We start from the raw sequence: 22,805 nt of genomic DNA, 5'->3' as shown, positions 1-22,805 counted from the left end.
GTGCCTTTCTGGCTTTTCAGGGGAATGACAAAATCATGAATAATTCTGGTTTCAGACTAGCTTTGTAGTGAGGTCCCCTAGTTTTAGGGTTAAGTCAGAAAGAATGTGATTGCAAGATTGGTGAAATGTTTTCCGGGAAGAAGAGTAATATTTTTTGCATGGTGACTGGTAATTTTTCAACTTTTCAGGGAAAGAATAGCTTTTATTATTTTGGAAAGCACAGTTTGAAAATATATGTTGTTTCCACAGTGAGTATGTAGGGGGTGGAATCTGGGTTTTATCAAAGAGTAAATTGTTAAAAAAGATTTAAAACTTCTTTCCTGGGCAGGAATGTTACTGACATGAAACAATTTTAGATGTGAGAACCCAAATCATTACCAGAAACAAGAAAAAAAAAATCAGAAAACGCTTCTAAGTTAATGGCATAATAAGAGCTTTTATGCTGCAGAATAGAGGGAATTGTGTGGGATTTATATCTGAGATTTGGGAAATAAAACCTCCTTTATGTACTTCATTAAACCCTTTGATAAAAAAAACCAAACCAAAACAAAACCAAGTTTTTACACAATCACCTTCTCTGGGTTCTATCACTGCCACCCACAAGCTCTCCAAGCCAAAACAAAAAAAAAAAAAAAAAAAAAAAAAAAAACAACAAACCTCTTCAAAAGATCTCTTCAAAGACAAAGTAGACTTTTTTTTTAATTTATTAAATGCCAAAACATTTTGGGCACAGCTAATTTGGGGGGTCAGGTGCTCTAATAATGTAAATTTTCAATGGGGCTGCTGACTGCAGTCATTAGAGCTATGACATTTCATGCCAGCTGAGAAGGTCGGCAGGGCCATGACCTTTGGTGACACTTGCTGATCTGTTCCTGAGTCTTCCTTCATGGACATGCCCTGAATTGTCTTTATTTATTTATTTTTAATACAAGGTGCTTTGGTTGTTATTATTTATTGTCTTAGTGACTCAAGAATATTGGAAAAGCTGGATGCAATGCTAACAGGAATTGAGATTTGTTCCTTTGGTTGTGACAGAGAAAATATCTTCTCTCAGCTATATGTAACTTTAGGGACGTTTGCAATAATTTTCTTCAGAGTATCTGGGTTTGTGTAAAAAATACTAAAGTTTGTGCTTTGCATGAGCAGTATTTAGCTAATAGGGTAATCAGCTGCATGGGTACAGGCAGGATATGTGCAAGATGTCATACATCAAGGTGCTGTGCTTTTTGGCTATTCACAGTCAATCTTGAGTAAATAAATACCCCTCTGTGACCACTGGACATTACTCTGGTCCATATGAAAGTGCTCACACTGCAAATGGCATCCTGAGCCGTTGTGAGTGATAATGGTGCTGATATTGTGGGTGCTCACTGAGGGGCCTGAGTGTGGTGAGTCTCGGCACTTTATTTATTCCCAAGTAGCGATGGCAAAACCCGAGGCCATTGCGCAGTGTGAGCAGGAACAGGACCTGTAGGACTTCTCTGGGGACTGTCAGCTCTCAAATTATATCTCACATCAAGTGTTTATGTATATGCTTTTCATCCTAGGGAGCAAAAAGACTTTTTCTGCTTTTAAATGTTTAGAAATAAAGTCTCCCCCAGCGTGTACAAAGGCACCATTCTCTCAGCCTGTGTGTGCCCAGGCCTTTGATGATAGCCAGCGTTTCACAAGGGCTCTGACCGCACACATGGGTTGAAGGGTTACTTTGTGAACTGAATAATTAGTTTAGACATATATTTGATAAATAGTGAGCTCTCCCTTGACCTCCCCTTGCCCAGGCTGTGTGTTATCATCCTGCTGGGTAGCTAATTTGGTCTCTTACCCACATGCAATGCCTTGACACCGTCCTTGGAGCACCCACTTGGAGCCGCCGCCCGGTGTGGTGACAATGCGTTTCAGTTCTTTTAATTTAGGTCAAATTTCAAAGGATTAATTTAAAGCTTTCCACAAGGGACAGCCTATTTCTGTGTCCTGTGAAAAACACAGTAGTTCAGAATGGTCCTACATTTGGGAGGTTCCTAGGAGACCAGGGAAGGGGAGAGACCCCCTTTAAGGGGTGACGTGTGCTTGTGGTGGAAGTGAGTAACGAGTTGTCCTTTGGGTTTTAACTTGGTCACAGCCATTTGCTGACACTAAACAGCATTCAAAAATAAGTGTGTTCAGCACAGTACCCTTCTTTCTGTAAAAATGGTGAGTCATATGAGCACTGTACCTTCATTTTTGTCAAAATGTTGGCTGTGCTTAAAGGCTAATGTCACCTGTGGTCACAGTGGTCAGCACTGTCCACTTGGAGATCCTTCTTTAGCTGCTGTGACCTGCCTGGGTCAGGCTGTGGGATTTTGTGAGGTGCTGCAGTGTGTGGAGGAGGGATGCTATGGTGGTGGGATGTTCCCTGTCCTGTTCCCCATCCCAGGGTGTCCCCATGGGTCCTCTCCAGCCAGTGCCACCCTGCCGAGAGGTCACAAGGCTGATGGAATCCTGCACATCCATCATTTTCCTGGGACAGAGGTGATGTAGAAGCATCAGGACTCTGCTTCCAGTTTGGTAGGAAAAAATAAAGCAAATAGTTCACCCTGGGTTCCCTTGTTACTTTTTTGTTTTGGTTTTTTCTTTTTTAAACAACAACAGCGGCTTTGATATCTGCAAGTTAAATTAATAATTCAAACTGATTAGTTAAATCAGAGCTGGCTTTATCTTTTTAATTTATTTTCCTTTTAATTTTATTTCAAGGCAGGGCAATTATTAAAGCCCATTATGGAGGAATGTGACATCCCCACAGCTTCGGGTGAGGGCTGGATGCCCTTTCAGGGATCTGGTTCAGTAAGTTATTTGGCCCAGTACAGGATTTGCTAGCTGAGATTCTGGGGAATTGTATGAACAGCCAGATTAAATCAGTCTTAGTGTGTCCATTCTGTGTTTAAAATGTGCAGCCCTTTAGCAGGGGCATGGTCTTGAGCTTCAAACTAATTGGACGTGGGTAGGGTTGTTATTTACAGTCTGTGTTGATGAGACACTGGGAGTTGGTAGTCTCTCAGTGTGGCTACAATTTTGCAAAGTAGCAGAAATAATTGCATGTTTTAGGCTTATCTGCCATACAGTTGCAGCTTTTTGAAGGGGTATAATAATTATTATAATAATCATTAACTTTTAGGAATTTGATTCCTTTAGCGTGGGGTTGTTTTTTTGGGTTTTTTTTGAGCCAGAAGGTTTTCAGAGATGCTGAGTTGTGAGGATTTTTTTATCTTTTTATTTTTATTTTAAAACCACTTGTATAGATAAAACCCCAAACCAGCGGCCAACTCCAATGAATGCATAGTTTCCTAATGTTAAAATAGTTCTCCCTTGGCAGAGAAATAGCAACAAATTTCAGGCCATAGCAGCTTTTTTACAGGCAAGTTAGAAACCTCTGAAAGCAGAATTTACAATGAAAATGCTGACGTCTCCAGTTATGCAAGGTTGTGTACGCATGAGACGATGGACTATTGTGGTGTTTTAATAATAACCATAGCATAGCTCTTAATGAGCTTATTCCTATATCCAGCTTCCCAGCTTCAGTAGAATTGATCTTTAAATGTCTTTAACCAAAAGCACTCAAGGATTAGTGTTTCCTTAATATGAATAGGATCAGATGGGAATGTAAGAAAAATACTTAACCGTGTCTTTTTCTATCATGTATAGAGAAAAATTCCTTACTGGAAGCATCAGATTTTTAAGTGTTAAACATTTTGAAACTCTTCAAGATTGAAGCTTTACAGTGAAGCAGTGCTCCTGAGCAGTTTAAATCTGTGTTTTTAAAAGAACCATCACCCACTTTGGCGAGTTATGTCTTGTCTGTGTGTGATAGCACACCTGGTTTGACTACAGGAGAGAATTTATTTCAGTGTAGTTAAAGAAGTGCAAAATTCAGGCTGAAAAAGGGACCATGAATCCCAGCTGGACAAGTGGGAGCATCTTCTGCAGAGGACACTGATTTGTGTTAGTGGTGGCGGTGGGAAACGGGGCAATATTTGGTTTGGCACGGAGCCTGCCAGTGTAAAATCATCCTCACAGCAATTTGGGAACTGATTTGGAACTCAGACCTTTGAATTTAGGTTCAGCACGTTGCAATGCGTGTTTGTAGTGGGGTTTTTTTGGGAGATTTGGCACAGAATGCTCCCCAAATCAGAGACGCCGTCTTGAAGTACCAGGGACTAAACTGACTTTTAAGCTGATTGAAAGAGAAGTTGGAGCAACTGAGCAACTTTGTAAGAGTCAGATCATAAATAAGGACCAGATTTGCAGGAGTGCAGCAGCCAACAGCTCCTGTTATAATTACAAAACGTGCTCTGGGAGTGCCGGGGCTGTGCTGGAAGTTTGGCCCTTCGGGTTTCAATCGGAGCTGGAAGCGTCAGCAGAACTGCCTTGGCATTTGTTCCTTAGGGACTGTGCTTCCCAACCAGGACAGTTGCAAAACAAGAGATTCTGTAAGAGGAGTGGATTTTTTTTTAATGTGGATTTTTTTTTTTAAAACTTTTAAAACCAGTTCATAACTCATAAACCGATTATGTATGTCTCCAGGTTGTCCTTTCCCATCTCTTAATTATCACTGGTGGTTTCTTTGTTTTGTTTGGTTTGTTTTTTTTCCAAAGAACCCTATTTTTATGGGTTTGTTTTTCCTGGATTTCTGAGTATCAGAGCACCTGGTACAGGGATGTGTCTTGTGGGCTTCATTTTCTGCTGGTTCAGGTTTTCCTGCCTCTTGTCACCACACAAATGCCATTATCCCTTTCAAAGAAAGGGACAGAATGCTGAATTCTGCGGTGCTGCTTTGTTCACTTGCTGTGCTATTATTATTTTAATTGTATTTTTAAAGTGACTGTAAGTGAAAGCATTTGGTGAACCCCAGTGAAGCTGAGGAGCTGAGACCTGACCTAGTTTCATTCCCCTCCTCACACGTTGCAGGTTGTGTGTAATTATTGCTTTTCCTCCCCCACAAAAGAACGTCAGTTTGGGACATTCACCGTGTCAAGCAAAGCCACAAGAACTGGGAAGAGGGGAAAATTCCTTTGTACCAAGGAAATGGCTTGTGTTTGTGAGGGTTTACTGGAAAGGGAAACGTGTTGAAGGACGGGAAGGGAGAAAAATGAGCATGAGAGGGTGGTTGGGGAGGAGAAAATCTTATTTTGGTTGGTTTTTTTTATTTTTTTCCTCTTTTCTATTTTGAATAGTTTTGTGACATGGAAGGAAAAGGTAGGAAAAGAGTTTTGTGACACCTCAGGCTTTCTCCCAGGGGAGTTGTGGCTGTTTCTGAGTGGGGTTGGAGTGGGATGCTGTGGCTGGGGATGCCTTGGTGGGCTGCACCAACCAGGACGAGGCTGTAGGAGGTTCCATTGTGGTTGGATGGACAGCAATTGATCAGAGCACCACGCAACAACTTAGTTTTTAAATGTAATAAAAAGCTGTGGGGTAGAGGAACTCGGTAAAGTTCACGCTACGCTTGCTTCAGGATGGGCTGTGTGGAGAGGTGAGCTGCTGGCAGGAGGAGAACCTGCTCTTGGGAGACTGGCTTTGCAAGTTTGGAAAGCGCCTTGCTCAGTGTCTCAGTGTTGCAATATTTAATTTGTTTCAAGGAAAGTAATATGATTTCTACTTCTGAACGACGCCCGACAGTTCTTGAAAATAATTTTAGCCCCCCAGTTCAAATTTTGAGTAGTTCTTGAGCTTGGTTCTGTTAAACATTGTTTAATCATGAAAAATAGTGCTGTTTAGATACTACAGTATGGAAGCACCCAGATTTCCCTGATGTTGTTTACTCAGCAGGGTAGCACAGGTATTTCAGATGTGCAGGATTAACATGGAGACTCTAATAAACCTGCAGTGAACCACAGCTCAGTAATAGCTCTGCTAGCAATTCAGAAGCATTTGAACCCTGTTGCATTAGTATGGCAAAGTGCCCAGGATCCACAGCTACTGTCAGGAGTGACGGAGGTGTCTGGAAGGTCAAGTGAAGCATTGTGTGAGTGGTTGTGTGCCACCTGGAAGGGCAGGTAGCCAGCCTGGCTTTTCACTTCAGGGCTTGTGCTGTGTTCTTTGTCCCCACTGGAGACCGTCCTCTGTGTGGAGCTGGAATTAAACAAGCTATGATGCCTCTTGCCTAAATATTGCTCTCGGTTGAAAGGGAGCCTGGTATGCCTTGAGGCTTTGAAGTGCTTGGAGAGTATCCCGTGGTTTATGTGTGTTGTGGATGGGACTCTCAAAAGTGCTGAGAGGATGTTTTGGGGATATTGTTTCCAGTGACTTTTTTTCAAATCCCACTTTAGGAAGTGGGGGGAGATGAATTTCAGGGGAACAGGCAAGATGAGACTTCCAGATGAGCTGCTAAAATTAAGAGGATTTGTATAGTCGAGTAAAAATGGGACCGTGTACAAAAGAAACAACTGCTGACTTGCTTGTAGGGAATCTGAATAGATGTTCTCTGCATCCAGAACTAACACTGCAACTTTGAACTGTGCAATTTTTAACCTCCCAGTTGTAATTTATTTCTTTTGCACGTTGAGCAGTAATAGTCTTGAGCATGGCCTTTGGCGAACCTGGAAGACAAAGGTTCTGTTTTTATGTTTGGATCTATGCTATGTTCTGTTCAGGTTTTATGTTGCTGTTGAAATGCAAATAAAGAACCTGAAAAAAGAGCTACAGATTGGAATAGATGGAAGAAAATATTAAACCCAAGAAAAACCTTTTGCAACCAAATATACGTGCTCGTACACTTTCCCAAGGCTGTATATCTTATTATGGAGCCTTTCCCAGGCAGACTTTAAGGCTGGGCTGAACAACAGGTCCTGGTTTAATTGCTCTGCCACTTGGTTACGTGCAGAATTCGGTCAGGGAGATTTGAAGTTCTGCTGTTGCTGAAAGAAGAAACAATAAGAAAATGTTCCTAGCTTCAAATTCTGCTTTTTTAGAGAGAGATTAATTTTTTTTTTCAGCTTTTCATTTGAGGTTCTGGCAAAAAGTGATTCATTTCCCCTTTGTATTGTATAATAGATTACATGAGAAGACTCTTCTGTAATGAGTTTGAAGAGCAGTTAATTATTTTTGAGATTGTGTTACATGTGTGTTAGGTTTGTTGTACTCCTCGGTTCACTTAACACAGAGACTTTCACTCTCTTACTTTAGGCAGATGGTGGCATTTATGACTTGAAAAGAAATGGTCAAAACTTGGTGCCTGGAACCAAACATTCACATCCTGAAGATGGCCTGTAGTTTATCAAACTGATGAAATTACAAAAGGCAGCATGATAATTTTAGGGGGTTTGGTGTGGCTTCTCAAGGTTGGGGGGTGCTCTTTCCCTCCATGGTCTCCAAGTCTTTGTGCAGAAGCCATCCTGGTGCTTTCCTGTTTCTTGCACTATCTGGAGATCAGTCCTGTGGTGCTGCTGTGTAAAGAACTCTTCATCCTGTGAGGAGCAGACCGTGAGGAATGGGGGCAAACAGGAACAAGTGGCAGGGCAGTTCCCAGCAGCAGGAGGTGGCCTTGCTGGTCTCTCTGCTGTTTGCTTTGAACTTGGCATGCTCCGAGTCTTCCCTGGCCTGGCTTCCAGCAGCATAAAGCACACAGCCAAGCCCACGAGCACGTGATACTTGGTGTTTTTGACGCAGGTTGCGTGGTTGTGCAGCCGTAACTCAACAATCATGTCTATAAAGACAGGTAGGAGCAAGCAGGCTGCAAGTTGTAGGAATTTTTAATCTCTACATGAAGCCTAGACAAGTACAATTTCTTTGTCTTTGGGAATGAGTCTTTCTTTAACCATGGAGTGAGTGAGACACATCCACCCAACTGCTTGGCAGCTATCAAAGCCCTGATGAGACTCTTCATGTCCCTCACCCTGTGTCAACCAACGTAGTAGGGGACCATCCTCATGAGGTTTGCTCCTGCTGCTCTGTCCTGCTGGGTGTGATGGGGCCTGGGTGGCTGTAGCCAGGGCCAAGTGCTGCTTGGGGACAGTTACCTGCTGCCTAGGAGTATGACCCAAGGCAGATGGGATATAATCACATGGGGATAATTTCTGGGTGCCTGTGTAGAGGTTTTTTCTAGTCTGAGGAGTCTGGCAAGTGGCAAAATGCTTTGTTGCTCACCAGAATTTTTTATTTTTCGAAGCCTTCAAAGCTTAGGAAAACAAGATATAGTGCAGTGTAATATTTTCCCTTACCCATGATGACATTGGCAAGTTACTGCAACTGGAGGAGATTCACTTTTTTTTAAATGGTTTTAGTATATGTAGCACTCAATAGGAGTTGACATGGTGTGAAGGTCCAAGCTCCAGCAGGTCAGTGTGGCTGGAAGCTCTATCCTTGCTGGAGCACCAGCCATGTATGATGTGGCAACACTGTTTTGCAAGTGTTCATTTCCAGGGCAAGAAGATTATTCCTGTTCCTTACGTAATTTTTTTTTTTGGTCTGCTTTCATGTCTTCACCCATCAGATGGTTACGTCCTTATTCTATAAGGATAACAAGATTAACAAACGTGCCAGGAAAAATTTATTTTGGAGAATCTGGCACTTTGTTTTGTGAAAGTCACTGCTATCAAGTAGAGCAGCCCAGGAGTGTGTGTTAAAGGAGCAAGTAAAGACTTAGAATCTGCCACATATTAATGATTGTAACTATCATGGATAGCTCTTTCAAGTTTTGTGTTTAAAGCTTTTCTACAAGGCCTATGTCTTTTTCATCATATTTGTTTTTATACATTAGAGGTGCAGGGAAATGATTCATGCTCTTTGGAGTCTTGTTCAGGGACAAGGGGTTTTTTTTTAAAAAAAAACTTCAATGTTTTAAAATTATGGGAGGAACTGTAGCAATTTGGAAAGTGTTTTATCGAAACAGAGACTTCCTGATGGTGCCTGGTGGAAGCAGAGCTGGGCAGAGCTGGCAGCTGGCTGGCAGAAACAGTACAAATGGGACAGCAGGAATCCAGTGGCTTTGGAGCAGCTGATGGATGAATTGCAAGCACTGTTTTGTGCCCCTTTGTCTGAGGAGATGTGCTTAGCCTTTGTGGCTTTGGTTTGCCGTTGGCTAACGGGAGATGGTCACCATGGCCAGGAATGACTCTCTGCATTCTTAAACTGGTGGCCGTGTCTTTTACAGGCTGAATTTATCATCCATTGTCAGAAGAGGACATGGAGATACTCTTAATATTGGTCTTCTGGCTTAAATTAAGGGAGAATCCCATCACCGTGTTCCTGGGAGGTGGGAGGGAGGGAGAGCTGCACCTGACTGGTGACACTTGGGCTGCCTCCTGGAGAAAGCCTAAAGCCTGGACTTGACTTGCAAAGTCATGAGACCTATTTGACATCCCCATTCCATGTTGTTCATTCGGTGTGGTCTTGCTGGACTTCTCTCAGTGACAGGAAAACCATGATGAGGGGCAGGAGAAGCAGGAGTGGTGGTGGTTGGCAGCCTGGTGTTCCCTGTGGGGACATTCAATCTTGTAATGAACCTCTTGGATTCTTGACAGGTCAGGTCTGTTGACCCTTCTGGGCACACTGTGGTGAGTGTTTAGTTATTTACTAAAGCCTTTTGAAGTGAAAGTGGCTTGATGGGGTCTGAGGCTTTTGTGTTCTGGAGAGCTGTGTGAGAATCTTTGCTGGGGTTAGCTATTAGCTGATCGTTTCATTATTTGGCTCTGTAACTAAGTAACTAAATGACTTGAGACTGAAGATAAGCAGCTCTTGTTAGCATTTTATTAAATGGAGACAAATAATAATAATAATAATAATAATAATAATTTAAAACATAAGGAAGTATCAATCTCTCAGTGACCCAGTCTGGAACAGAAACATGATTTGGAATGCAATTGCATGTCTTAATAATCTGAACTAGAGCAGTCAGAGTGTCCCCAGTCCTCTATTGTGGTCATGGCTTTTGTACAAATAGTCTTTACTCCACTTGCTGGCTGGATGGCATAAACCATGCTGTGAGGCTGTATGAGCAGGCAGAGAAAAAGTTCACAGCTGTTTATTTAAGAGCAGCTTGGTTTTCCATGGCAGTATTGTTCAACAGCTCCACCTATGAAGTTTAAATACATTGTGTGCACCACTATTGCAAATAAGGATGTAGCTGAGAGCAGAAAAAGCAGAAACAGTGTCCCCTGTCCTGCAGTGTTTAAGAACACCCAGAGTCGTTCTGCACGTGCCTTTGTTGCTTGTTTGGTGTTTTAAGAGGTGACTGACAGGTGTGATTCACATCAGGTAGTGCGCCTTTGCAGGAGGGACCAATGCCACAGTTACTGGATTTGCAGGATTTGCTTAAAAAGGAACCTTGTGCTGCCTTAGAATCAAGGAATGATTTGGGTTGGAAGCGACCTTTAAAGGCCATCTTGTCTAACCTCCCTGCAATGAGCTGGGACATCTTCAACCAGACCAGACTGCTCAGAGCCCTGTCCAGCCTGGCCTTAAATGTTTCCAGGGCTGGGGCATCCACTGCCTCTCTGGGCAACCTGTGCCAGTGCCACCCTGATTGTAAAAATTTATTTATATCTAATGTGACAAATCCAGCAATGGGCTGGTTCATAGGCCTCTGGTGATGGCTGAGGATCCAGTTCCAAGGCAGAGCATCAAAGAGGGCTGTAGGGGCATGGGTGTGATGGTGGGTTATCCACAGGGGAGCCATTGGTTTGATGGTACAGCATGGACGTGAGTTCAAAATTCATCCCTAAACTTCAGAGCAGTGCAAAAACCCATGTGCAGTGTCCCAGGGAGAGTTAACTTTGCAGCATAGGTTGTTTAAGTGCTGCTGGGAACTTCTGAACAGTTTGAACTGGTTGATTTTTGCAGTGAAGCTGTTGGGCGGATTCATGCCTCAGAATCCCACCTGTTCTCTGTTTGCTTTTGGGCACCATTTCAAACCCACACTGGAAAAAAGTTTATAGGCAAACATTATAAAAAGTGACAGACTTAAGTGCTGCTACAATGTAGTTTGGCATCACAAAAGCTTACCTGAAATAACTCACAATTTCCAAACATGACTTCATTATATCATGACAACACTTTGCTGCATCTTCCGTGATACTCTAGAGAGAAAGAAATGGAGGAGGATAATGCATACCAAATGCTAATACCTATTTGAAACTTGTTTTTCTTGAGTGTTCCAGTAATTTTCTTTGTAAGAGGAATTTTTTTTAATTGTAATTTTGAAATATATTACTCTTCTAGAGTTTGGATTCGGATTTGTGTTGAAAACTCAGTGCAAACTTGGGGTTAGTAGTTTAAAAGAGATGAAATCAGGGATTTGATGTTAAAAAATTTTCATTTTAATTTCCTTTTAATTGTGTGTGGGCTCATCCTGTGAGTTTCCTGGCACTGTTCAGCAAAAGGCTCTAATGCGCTTAAAGGAGGGTTGAGGTATCATCACCTAAGGTGGCTTTTAAAAAGTTTAAACAAAGACATTTTTAGACTCCAGTATGTTTTTGGCACAGTGTAAACTCTGTAAAAGAAATTTTCTTTGCAGGTAGAGCGTTACAAAGAAGTCTTACCAACTTCAAAGTAAATTAGGTAACTGGCTTCAGGTACCTTTTTTTATTTCGCAGTGAAGTCTAATTAAAAAAAAATTCTCAAGCAGACTCAAATGCACTCATTACTGTGACAAAATACATGTAGAAAGGAGCTCATGCTCCTTCTGGAAATTCGATTTCTAAGAGCATGATGTAGCACTCAGTGAAACACCTGCGCTGCAGATCTGTGGGTTCGTGACTGTATTGGCGAGACTGAATTCATTTATAAGGGGTATAAAGCTGCATTGGAGCCTGTCCTAGACTCTGAGATGGAACTCCGCACGCTAGAAAGTTTAGAGACCTTGTTTTAAAATCGAAATTCAAGAAGCTTTACAGTCTCCATAACTGGCCGTGTTGGGATGGGTTTTATGTGCCACCTTGGTGTGATGCATGTGTCAAACCTGTTCTTTGAGAAAACATGTTTGCCCTAAGGAAAAAGGCAAGAGAAGCTTTGGGAGGGCACATGCCTGGAACAACAGGATTGCAAGATGAGTGGGAGAGAAACTGGGCATGCTGTCTCCAAGCCCATCAGTAGAACCTAATATCTAAAATGCATGAGTCCCCCACTGTGCTGGCCCCTTCTGGTGGTCACAGAATCGTATTTCCAGTTGGAAGGGACTCATGGGGACCATCAAGTCCAACTCCCTGCTCCTTGCAGGGCTACACAAAACTCAACTACTGACAGAACTTCAGCGTTTCCAGACTCCCATCTACAGCCTGCTCAGATGTGGTGCTTGTTTCAGCCTTTCCTGTTGAACGTGTGGTAGAAGAAATGACAGTGTTGTGCCCCAAGGATAAGGAAATACCAGTTTCAGGGTTTTGGTGTTCTCAGAAGGAAGCGTGGACATCAAAGAGCCACCTCTTGGTAGTCCCTCAGAGTCCCAAGCAGACAGAGAGGTGTTTTATTTCTGGGTGCACAGTTGGTGCCTGTGCAGGGCAGGACGTGGCCAGGGTGCACGGTGAGCAGCTGTCTGTGTGCTCTGACCCTCCCCTTGAGCAAACAGAAGATGCCTCGGTGCTTCTTCCCTTTATTTACCATTCCTGCCGCCCTTGGTGAGGCCCTTAGGAGAGGGATTCTGGGGTGGTAGGGAGGAAGCAGTTCCAGAAGCAGTGCCTGTATCTGGGACAGCCTGAGTCCATCGTAGGTGTGCTGAGCCTTCCCACTGCACTGTGGAGACAGTCTGGAGTGCCCAGGGCTGCAGTTCCTTTCCCCTTGCTGAGAGCTGGCCTTGTAAGGGGTGGGGATGAAGCTCTAGTAACTATAGGCAGATGTAGTTTTTTGGAAAAAGACTGTGGTTTGACATTCTTCTTGTTACTGGGTTACAAAAGGGAGCTGACAGATGAGCCATTTCGTTCTGAACTTCTGTGCATACTTTGACTTTGAAAGCTTCGCTTGTGCTCATGGGTTTCTGCTGTATTCCACTTGGGAGAGGTTGTGAAAAAAGTAATGAAGCAAAAAAAGAATTTAAAGGAAAAAGTTACTGTCATGGAGAGTAGTGCTGGCAGTGTAGGAGGCAAATGTAGAGACTTTGTGATGGGCACAAGGAGGAAAATTAAAGACATTGTATATGCTGTGTATAGGAATTCACGTTTATTAGCTTGGTGAGTGAAAGGTTTTTTGGGTATCCTTTTCTTTCAAAACAGCACTTCTCAGGTTTTAAAAACAAAAAAGCCACTTATAATAAAATCAGGTGAGGAAAGATAATTGCTCATTTGAATTGTGGACCCAAATGCTAAGATAGGAACTAAAATTTGCCTTTTGAACTCCTCTTGCTCCTACAAGTCCTTTGAAGCCCCCAGTCGTTGTCCCCAGCTCTCTGTGACCAATGAGAAGGGTCGTGTGTTAGTGTGGCACTGGGGACAAGGGACATGCCAAGACACTGATCAGAAGTGCCTGAGCTTTACTTGCGGTTAACTTCTTGAAAATAACTTGCATGCGGTTCAGTTTTGCAACACAGAATGCTGGGCTGATCTGGATGAAACTTTTTTGTTTAACGTAACTTGATTTCCGTGGATGAAAAGGGCCTTGACTGACTTGTGTTGGAAATTCTCTCCTTTCCCTTCTCTTTCTTCTATTTTTTCCTCCTTTCCTTCCACCTTCGCAGAGCCGCCAACCAAATACCAAATCTCTCAGCCAGATGTTTACTCAGCACTTCCAGGAGAGCCGCTTGAGTTGCGCTGTCAATTGAGAGACGCCGTCATGATCAGTTGGACTAAGGATGGGCTCCCTTTGGGGCCCGACAATAGGACAGTGATTATTGGGGAGTACTTACAAATTAAGGATGCCACAGCCAGAGATTCGGGCCTCTATGCTTGCACTGCTGTTAGGACCCTAGACAGTGATACTCTGTACTTCATTGTAAATGTTACAGGTGAGTGAGTCAAACACAGGTTTTTGCATGTAGAAGCTGTAAAATGTGATGCTAAGACACATTATGACATAACATGAAACAGTCCACTTGGGCACAGTGAGTTAAGCTGAGTTCTCTAGCTGTTTTGGGGATTTTTCTCCTTGTCCTGACCCTGAAATGGACTCAGTTTGTATCTACGGGCTCTGTAGTGATTAACAGCTGCTGAAGAGCTCTCTGTTTTATGCCACTCTGACAGGATTAAATTAGACAGAGTTGCTGTGATGATGATAAAGACAGTAGAATGAATACAGTTTTTGCCCCCTGAATCAGAAGAGGAAAAAAGGTGTTCTACATCCTTCAAGTTTAGAGATAAATTGTTCTGGAGATGCTCAGTTCTGTTCAACTGAATTTCTCCAACAGAAATTAAAATTTTAAGTGGAAAGAGATTTCTTTTGCAATTAGCAGACTCCCTTGGGAAACTTTGTAGCACTTCAGGACTATTAGCTAGTTTTGTTACAATTTTATGCACAAATACCACATTTTGTGGCTGGATTTTCTTTTTCTCTAGCTTCTGCACAACTAACATAAACACTTGTTCTTCTTGATATACAGTCTAAGATGTAGCTTATCAATTTATTTGTAAAAGAAAAACCAGGCTGGTTTAAAGACTTGGTTGTTTTTAATGTGCAGATGCTCTTTCCTCTGGGGATGATGAAGACGACAATGATGGGTCCGAGGACTTTGTGAATGACAGCAATCAGATGAGTAAGTAACAGCAAGCTGCCAGAAGTCACTAGCAAGATCCACGTGGAAAATTATGTCCCATCTTTTGCACTCCTGTCTTCAGAGCTTCCTGATTGTTAACTGCATGTACTGTCAAATAGTGATATCTTTGTCCTCCTCCGTTTTCTGTTTCACGTAGCTCGTAACTTGGAAAAGAAAAATAAAATAAACTAATATTCTTTTGAACATGCTTTTCTGGTCTGTACTTTCTTTCCTCCCTTCTTCCTGCGTTTCCTTTCTTCCTGAATCGAAGTTTGGTCTTTGTCTGGTTTAGACTCTCACAGATGAACTAACTTTTCCTGAACCTGAGCAGAAATTTAACAGAAGAAACAAAGATCCAGCTCTTTTTGTTAAAAGGTGGTATGGAAACTTTAAAAAAAAATTAAATTGTAAGGAGGAAAATCCTTCAATCCTTAATCTCAGCAGAAATCTACCCAGGGAGAATGAATTTGGAGACAATGAGGTTCTTTTGTCTGCAAAGGACCTTAAGGTTTGTTGCAAAGCAGGCAATTCAGCGCTAAACCCACATTTTGTGTTACTTATACCTGATGAAAATGGGCTAAAGAGCCTTAAACCTATCTGAATGTTAAACTTCGTCCCCTTTAGAGAATTTGGAAAGCTATTAATAAGCTCTAAATAGAGCACTCTCTAAGAGTAAAAAAAAAAAAAGGTGTGTAAAATTCATATTGGTTCCTTATGCCGCTGTGCAGCATTGCAAAACCCCCTCGGTGCCTGGTGGTTTGCTATCGCTGGTGCTTGGTAAAGTCAATAACACAGAGAGCAGAGAAATCCTTCAGGGGAGATGTCAGTGAGTGGCACCCACAGTGGGCAGGGAGTGTGTGTGCTGCTCAGCCTGATCAGTAACTGGCAGCTGCACTGCAGCTTGGAACACTTGTTCAGGTGATAAAGTACGAGCCTGATTTCGGCTCCCCTGGTTAGTGCCTTTTGTGTGCGGCTGCCCCTGGTCTGAGGCTGTGAAACATTAGATGCTATTTAAAATGATATAAGTTCCTAGCTGCCTGTTTGGCCCCTGCCATCTGTTGGTGTGATTAACCCAGGCTGATGCACAGGTGCCTCTGGAAGGGGCTGAGATCAGGCAGCTGGAGGCTGCCCTGACAGAGGAATGTGGTGGCGAAGATAATTGGAGAGTTTGGAAAAGGGACACTGCTTTTAAAAGAGGTTGTCTAGGCAAAACCCACCAATCCAGGCAATGTTAGTGCTGCCCTGAGATGGAACCATGTTTAGAAATTCCCTTTAGGAAACACTTCTGATGTTTGCTATTTCTTAAAGCTTTGTTGGTGTTGGTCAGAAAAGGGCTTACAATATTTTCAGTAACAATTGTGCTTCTGATCTGCAGTGGTGGCTTTGGTGATCCATCGTGAGCATAAATGGCTTTTGGAATAAGTAAAGGACCTGCTCTCAAGGCAGCTGTGCTCTGTAATGGCCTCAGAAGGATTCCTGCCCTTCCAGCGACAGGGAGCAGTACTCAGTGGTTGCGCTAATGACGTTCTTGTAAAACGAGCTATCATTTTGAGCTACTGTTAATCAATCTTGATTGGGGAGCTGGTGAAAGGCCCTTGACAGTGTCCATCTGCTGGGACAGGGGTGTGTGCTGCAGCAGGGGCCAGGCACACTCCCTGTTCCAAGTGAAAGATGCCTCTCGAGCGCAAACGTTTAAACATCGCGGACGGCGGGGAAAGTGCAGCCATGGAGATGGAAGGGAGGAGACTGCAAGAAGACAGATCTGGGCCTGAGCAGAGTGTTCCACAAGCAATTCCTTGTTGGACTGCTCTTTAAAAGGTGGCCACTGTGTGCTGAGGGAGCAGCGCAGCCTCCCATGGCCTGAGCTGGAAGCAGGACAACGACCAAAGGCTCGTGGCACCGCGTCCCTCCAAATGTTCTGTGTTCTGTGAAAAGTTGCATCACAGTGACCGCCTTGGATTAATACAAGGCTGCTGAAAAAGGGCTGTGATTTGGCAAGATCAGAGCTGTATGAAAGTGAGGGGTGGGACTTGGTGTGGTGTGCCTTGTAAGCCTTCTTTTCCTCTTCGAAATTTTCTATCACATCCAAGAGGCCACTTCTAATGGAAGATACTGTGTTACAAGGCAGATGGAAGAGTTAACCAGGAGCTGTGTCTTCCTTGGGTGTGCTGGGGGGCAGGCAGTGGTACACAGTGGCCAATGTCTTTTACCTTCTCCTGCCTATGAGATGTAGAGCCTGGGGTAGTCCACGACCTCACAAGAGCCCCTGGCTGCTGCTCTTTTACAGAAGCCTTTTAAGTGTTTCCTGAATCATGGTTTGAGCTTTGCAGATCTCAAACGATTTAACTGATAATTTACATACAAATTACAGCTGTGATCATTAAGGATAAGCAATGGAAATTGGCCTGGTTATGCCTTTACTGATGGAAACAAAAGGCCATGGTCTTCAAAGGTTGTTGCTTTTTGATGAAACAATTCTGATAAAGTCCAGCTGTCTTGGCATGTTAATTATGATGAGATGAGGCAGGAAATGGCTGTAGTGCCTTCAACAGGAAGCTGAACCTTGGCATTCTCATTCCTGCATACTTAAAACTAAAACAAACCTTTTAGAACTGTTTTATTTATGCTGCTAAGTATTGTTTTAAGCTGTTTTATTTTCTTTGCCTCTGTTGCAGATACATATTTCAGAGGCCAAGGTTTTCAAATGCAGGTGGAGAGGCTGTTGAGGAAATCTAGTGTAATTTTTAAGGCTGCCCAGAAAATACAATTGCTCTTGAAGTCAGTGGAGGCTGTAGGTGACTCTGTAGCTGTGAGGAGCAGCTCATCCTTGGGAGGGGAGGGCACTGCTGTGTACCCGTGTGCATTTGACCACTGGCCCTGTGTGTATTTTTCAGCAAGAGGCATGGAGAGCAGATTTCACTCTGGGTTTGGCGTCCCTTTAGCTTGACAGATATTTTAACTGTCTGAAAAAACACTGTGGTAGATTTGTTCCAGACTGCATCCTGAATAGCTTTTTATTACTTCCAGCTTTTGTTGAAGGGATTAGTGCTCGTGGGGAAGGTGCAGGATTGGTTCCACTGCAAAGCAGTCCCCTTTCTCCACAAAATGGCTTTGTTGGCAACTTGAGTTTTCCCCTTTGTTACCCTAAAGATGGGCCTTAGCTTGGTTCTGGAGGGTCATCTCCATGGACTAGCTTTTACAAACTTAGGTGCTGATCATCATTCTGGCTGCAGTGGAAAAGACACTGCTGGCCCTTACTGCCTCATCCTCGTTGTGGTTTTGAGAGGTAGCCCTAATTTGAGGGATTTCTGTAATCCTGACCTGATGCTGGCACAGCAGCAGCTGTTGTGGTGGCTGCAATCAAGTCCACCAACTAATTTATCTGTAGACTCCTGGGTAGCCCTGAAGATGCTGCTGCTCTGCCTCGAATGCTGGTCAGGCAACTGGAAGCTTTACAATTTTTTTTTCCTTATCGCCCTTTAAACAATTTCTTCTGGGCCAAGCAATGGTAAATTGGCACCAAGAACAAAAAGTATCTAAATGTAATCCACATGCTGTTCCTTTCATGCCTTGAAGAGTTTCAGAAAGGATGAAACAAGGTTCAAATTCATCAAATCCTGTAGAGTGGAAACCCACTCAGGGGAGCAGCAAAAATTGGATGTTGCCTAGAAGTGGTTTTTAATTAAAGGTCAAATACAATAGTACTGAAGACCTTGGAGGGGTTTGATGTGGTCACTTCAGGCACTCTATTGCCTGCTTGAGGGGCTTGTCAGGCAGGCTTGCAGTTGACTACTTTTGTATTTCTTTGTATAGAGAAGTCCCAATAAAAACTGAGGAGTCCTGAAGTGGTCCCCTGGGCTTCCTAATTTCAATTTCACATGCAGGAGATCTGGCTGATGAGATGTCTTTGCAGCGGAGTGCAGTGTGGGTCAGCAGGATATTTTCTTCACTAATGAGAACTCTAAAAGCAATCAGGAATTCCCACCCGTTCCCCTGCTGCTTGTTACTGCCTCATGCTGGAGTCTGCCCTGTGGTTACTGTGAACTTCTAGCAGTGGTGCCACCTACTTCCACCTGTCCTGGTAGCAGTGATGGGATGTGATGGACATGGCCCGTGAGAGCAGTCAGCACCTGGTGGTATCTGCTCATTAACTATGTTCATTACTGGCTTAGTGAAGCTCGGTGTTTTTCCTTTCAAGACAAATTGAAGCAGTAAAAGGTGTTCTTAGGTTATGATGATTTAATCTATAAAGAAGAAAGCTGTGTGTTAATCAGATCAATCACTGGATGAAAGCACAATTTGAGGGCAAGTGTGATGGTTTGTGGACATTGCTGCCTTTTCCTCTTTTGCTTAAACATGCTGAGGAGCTGCCAATAGTAAAAACGTAGGATGTCTTGGAGCATTTTCAGATGGTGTTTTCCATATGTGAAGTCTGCAAGTTTTTCTCCAAGCTGACCTGTAATTCAGGAGCATTGCAGGTTATGCTGAGGGTTGTGTGAGGGGAAACTTTCCAAACAGTCCTTTCTCCCATTCTGGGATGTTTCCTTTCCCCTTCTGTGGGGCAAAACTGAGCCGCTTCTCTTCATTTCTGCCTGCATCTTCCTGGCCTCTTTTCTGCACCCATCTCCATCAGAGATTTCCCTCCCTGTGCATTTGTTGTATTGGAGCCTTTCCAGGAGCAGATTGTTCATGGAAAGGATAGTTATTTTCAAGAAAACCAGAGGTTGGGCTGTACTATGACATGGTACAGACCTGGCTGCATGAAGCAGCTTTGTTTGGGGAGCTGCTGGTGGCTGTATCCTGACTGGCTCCAGTGCCCTGGTCCCAGTCTGTACCCTGATGGGAGCTTCCCAGAGTTTGGCCCATCCAGCCCATGGGCTGCAGGGCAGCATTGCCATGGGTGAGCTGTGAAGCCCGTGGCTCAGAGGCTGTGCCTAACAGTGGCTGCATCTGAGCTTTTTATGCTCCATATGTATGAGAAAGGTGCATGTGATGGACGTGATGAGAAGTGACCGTGCTTGCTGCAGAGTGGCTGGGTTGGCAGTACCCATTTGGAGGCTAAAGTAAGCACTCAGCTCTGTCTGGGATGGTGATAAAACTGGTTTGGATGGTTGATTGTCTTTGACCTGCCCCAGTTTGCTTTGCCTTTGTGGGAGCTGTGGGTAGGGACCAGGAGTGGTCACCTTGTGTTGCCTTGTGCAAGACCTTTTAGCAGTCCAGAGAAAGCAGCTTTTTAATCCCTCAGTACCAGCAAGTAATTCTGCCTTTTCCTGGTGTACTTGTAATGTAATTTGGCCTTTGAGTGTAGTAGTTAATTCCTCTGGTTGGCTTTGTTTAAAGTCTTCTGTTGTTTTAATGTGATCCTGCTTTTAGCAAATAATGTTAACAGTGATTTTCCTTGCATCCCTAACTCACTTTAGTCTGAGTAACAACTCCTTAGTGTTGCAGTTAAATTTTCAATAGTTACTTGATTTTCTATTTTGATTACATGCACAAATTTGCTTTGCTTTTCTACTTCATTAATTTTAACACTAAGTGCCACTTCGGGCAAAAAAAAAAAAAAACCAACCCAAACACTTACCGTTCATAGCATCATTATAGGACTTGCTTTTAGAATGTTTTCTTTATACTGAGAGAGACTTTGTTAAAGGATTTATTCCTGTATTTTCTGTCCAGCTGTATTTTTATTTAGAGAGGGGGGTAGCAGGATTTCTGAGTTTGCACTGATTGTAAGAACTGCTATAAATATTTGAGGAACGGAAGAGTTTATTTATAGTGGAGTGTTGGCCTGCTAATGAAGGAAATGAAACAGGGCTGAGAGAAATGGAGTTATTTTTCTGGACCCCTCTAGTCCTAAAAATTCCACGCTAATCTGATTTGCTTCAGGAAAACTCCATTGTAAAAGAAATTAATGTTTCCTACTATTAAACAGATCTTGAATCTTTAACTTTTAAAAAAAACTATTATGGTGAGACAACTGAAGCAATGCTATGAAGTTGTTGCGAAATGTGGACGAAGTAGTGCAAGGATCCAGAGCATGGGATAACCTTGTTTTTGGATCTATGCATCCAAGTTTACTTTTTGGAGGGTGAAAATGTGTGGGTAGTTGTAAATTTTATTCTGCTATTTCCTCCACTGGTACATGACAAATGTGCTTCTCACGATGTTAATGTGGGTGCAGGCTGGACCAGGACGTGGCAAGGAGTGAGTGAGAGCCAGGAGAGCCATGTCAGGGTCTGCGAAGAGTGATCACCTCAGACAATGTGGGCTGAGAAAGACACTCTCATTTTATGCCATGTTTTTGGATGTCACTGACCCTTTGGACTTCAAGAGGCTCATTAGTGTGGGAAATTCCTGCAAAATGATACATGTTTTTTGCCGATCCACATTTACTCATTTGGTTTCCTCCTCTTGGGTTAAGATTTCAGAAATACGTTCCATTTGTTAGTACATTTCAGTGGTTTCTATGGCAGTAGCAGCACGGGTCACCTTGGCATCACACCCTGTAGGTTTTAGCGTGCTGTCAGACAGGTGGGCGTTTTAATCCCCCGTCTCACAGAAGGGGAAACGTGGAGGCTGATGCTTCCAAGAGACTTCTGTCTTGGTCTGTCTGGTTTCACAGCTGAGGCCCAGGAATTCTGAGTTTGAACCCTCATAGTAACTCACCTTGAGGTCAGAAGCATCTGATGAAAACTCAGTCCCTCCGTCTTACTTGATGTATGCAAAACAAAGGTTGTCTGTGGTTAATTGTTGGAATTTTGTCACAAATGGAATACTCAGAGCAGCAGACTGACCCGTTTGCAAAACCCTGGCTGACACTTGCAGCACATGATCTCCATGGTACTTTAGGTGCTCTGCCTAAACCGTGCTTAAAACGAGTACATGCGGCTCCTTATAGCTGTGGAAGGGGCTGGAGAGGGAGCTCAGTTCCCGAGTGCTGATGTTTTCTGGATGTCTCCCTTTGGAACAGGGGCACCTTACTGGACACACACGGACAAAATGGAGAAGAGGCTCCACGCCGTGCCAGCCGCCAACACCGTCAAGTTCCGCTGCCCGGCCATGGGAAACCCAACGCCGACCATGCGGTGGCTGAAAAACGGGAAGGAGTTTAAGCAGGAACATCGCATTGGCGGGTACAAGGTAAGGGCTCATGATGGGATTTTGTAATTTGTGTTCTTGACCAAAGCTGTTAAACAAAAAACAACCTCTCAAACCCAGCCCTCCTCCCTCTCAAAAAAAACCAAACCCAAAAACTTGCTGAAGTCAACAGAAAATCTTTTAATGGCCTTGGATCAAACGTGGAAGCAAAAGGAGGTAGTTGTTTTCTTCTGGGGAAGGGTGGGTGGTTTCTTTGGCGGTTACTGAGCACTAATTCTATATTTATTTTTTTTTCTGAAATTCAAGCTTCTAGCCTAGCAGCGCAGCTAAGGATTATTTATAGAGACGTATTTGGAAAACTAAAGACTGACTTTGCAGAGCAGATTAAGACTGTTTTGCTCTATTCACTTTTGGCTGCATTGTTAAAAACATGACCATTCGCTTTGGTGAGTGTAAGGCAGTTTAATAAAGGAAGGCTTGGAAGTCAAAAGTTATTATTTTCTATAGAGTTTATGGCCTGTGAAACTGAAATGGGAAGAATTTGAGGGAAAGTAACAGCAATTACTTGGAAGGGTTTGTTTGAATTTTAAACAGCTTCAGATTAGATGTCTTATTTTGAGTTGGTGGTTACTGATTAAGAGAGAGTTTTAGGGAGACCAGCTCTCTCTGTATGTTAGTGCACGGACCTTTAACCTCATGGTATCTGCCTAGGTCAGGTCAGAAGTCAGGATTCGGTCATCTGATCCCACTCTTCCAAGGAATTGGGAATGCATGACTTTGATGGCAAATTGCTGTTCAAGCGTTGCCATTTCTGAGTTCCATTCACCTCTTCTCTGGGTCTTCTCTCAGCAGCTTCTTCATGTCCCCGACACCTCAGCAGCTCCTCCCCAAGGAGGAGAAGTTTCTGAGGCAGTCACCTCGTGTCAGGGTTGGAATCCCCAGCCTGGAGCTTGTGCTGAGCTGCTCCGAGCAGTTTGCAGTCGTCATTAGATGCAAGTTAACTGGCTCTGCCAGACAGAGCTCAATTCTGAGTCCTGAGGCTGCCCCCCAGTCCTGCACCCCTGCC

The 22,805-nt window shown here is 43.4% G+C and overlaps 1 protein-coding gene across 11 annotated transcripts in view; it reads left to right on the top strand.

Moving 5' to 3' along the window:
* FGFR2 (fibroblast growth factor receptor 2) overlaps window positions 1-22,805 on the top strand; it is a 79,896-nt gene that overhangs the window by 5,994 nt on the left and 51,097 nt on the right. For 6 of the 11 annotated variants that reach the window (XM_042019473.1, XM_042019474.1, XM_042019471.1 and 3 more), the window contains exons 3-5: window positions 13,631-13,897; window positions 14,567-14,641; window positions 21,612-21,781. In XM_042019473.1, coding sequence (XP_041875407.1) covers window positions 13,631-13,897; window positions 14,567-14,641; window positions 21,612-21,781 — 512 coding nt within the window. The remainder of the gene's footprint in view (window positions 1-13,630; window positions 13,898-14,566; window positions 14,642-21,611; window positions 21,782-22,805) is intronic. The other 5 variants (XM_042019479.1, XM_042019477.1, XM_042019478.1 and 2 more) reach the window with 2 other exon arrangements.

This window comes from Corvus kubaryi, unplaced genomic scaffold (genome assembly GCF_017639235.1).
Source record: "Corvus kubaryi isolate FWS band 111438036 unplaced genomic scaffold, C.kubaryi_AGA036_p1.0 138, whole genome shotgun sequence".
NCBI classification, from domain to species: Eukaryota; Metazoa; Chordata; class Aves; order Passeriformes; family Corvidae; genus Corvus; species Corvus kubaryi.
Note: the sequence above shows the minus strand (reverse complement) of the source record. Positions and strands in the feature narration are given on the sequence as shown.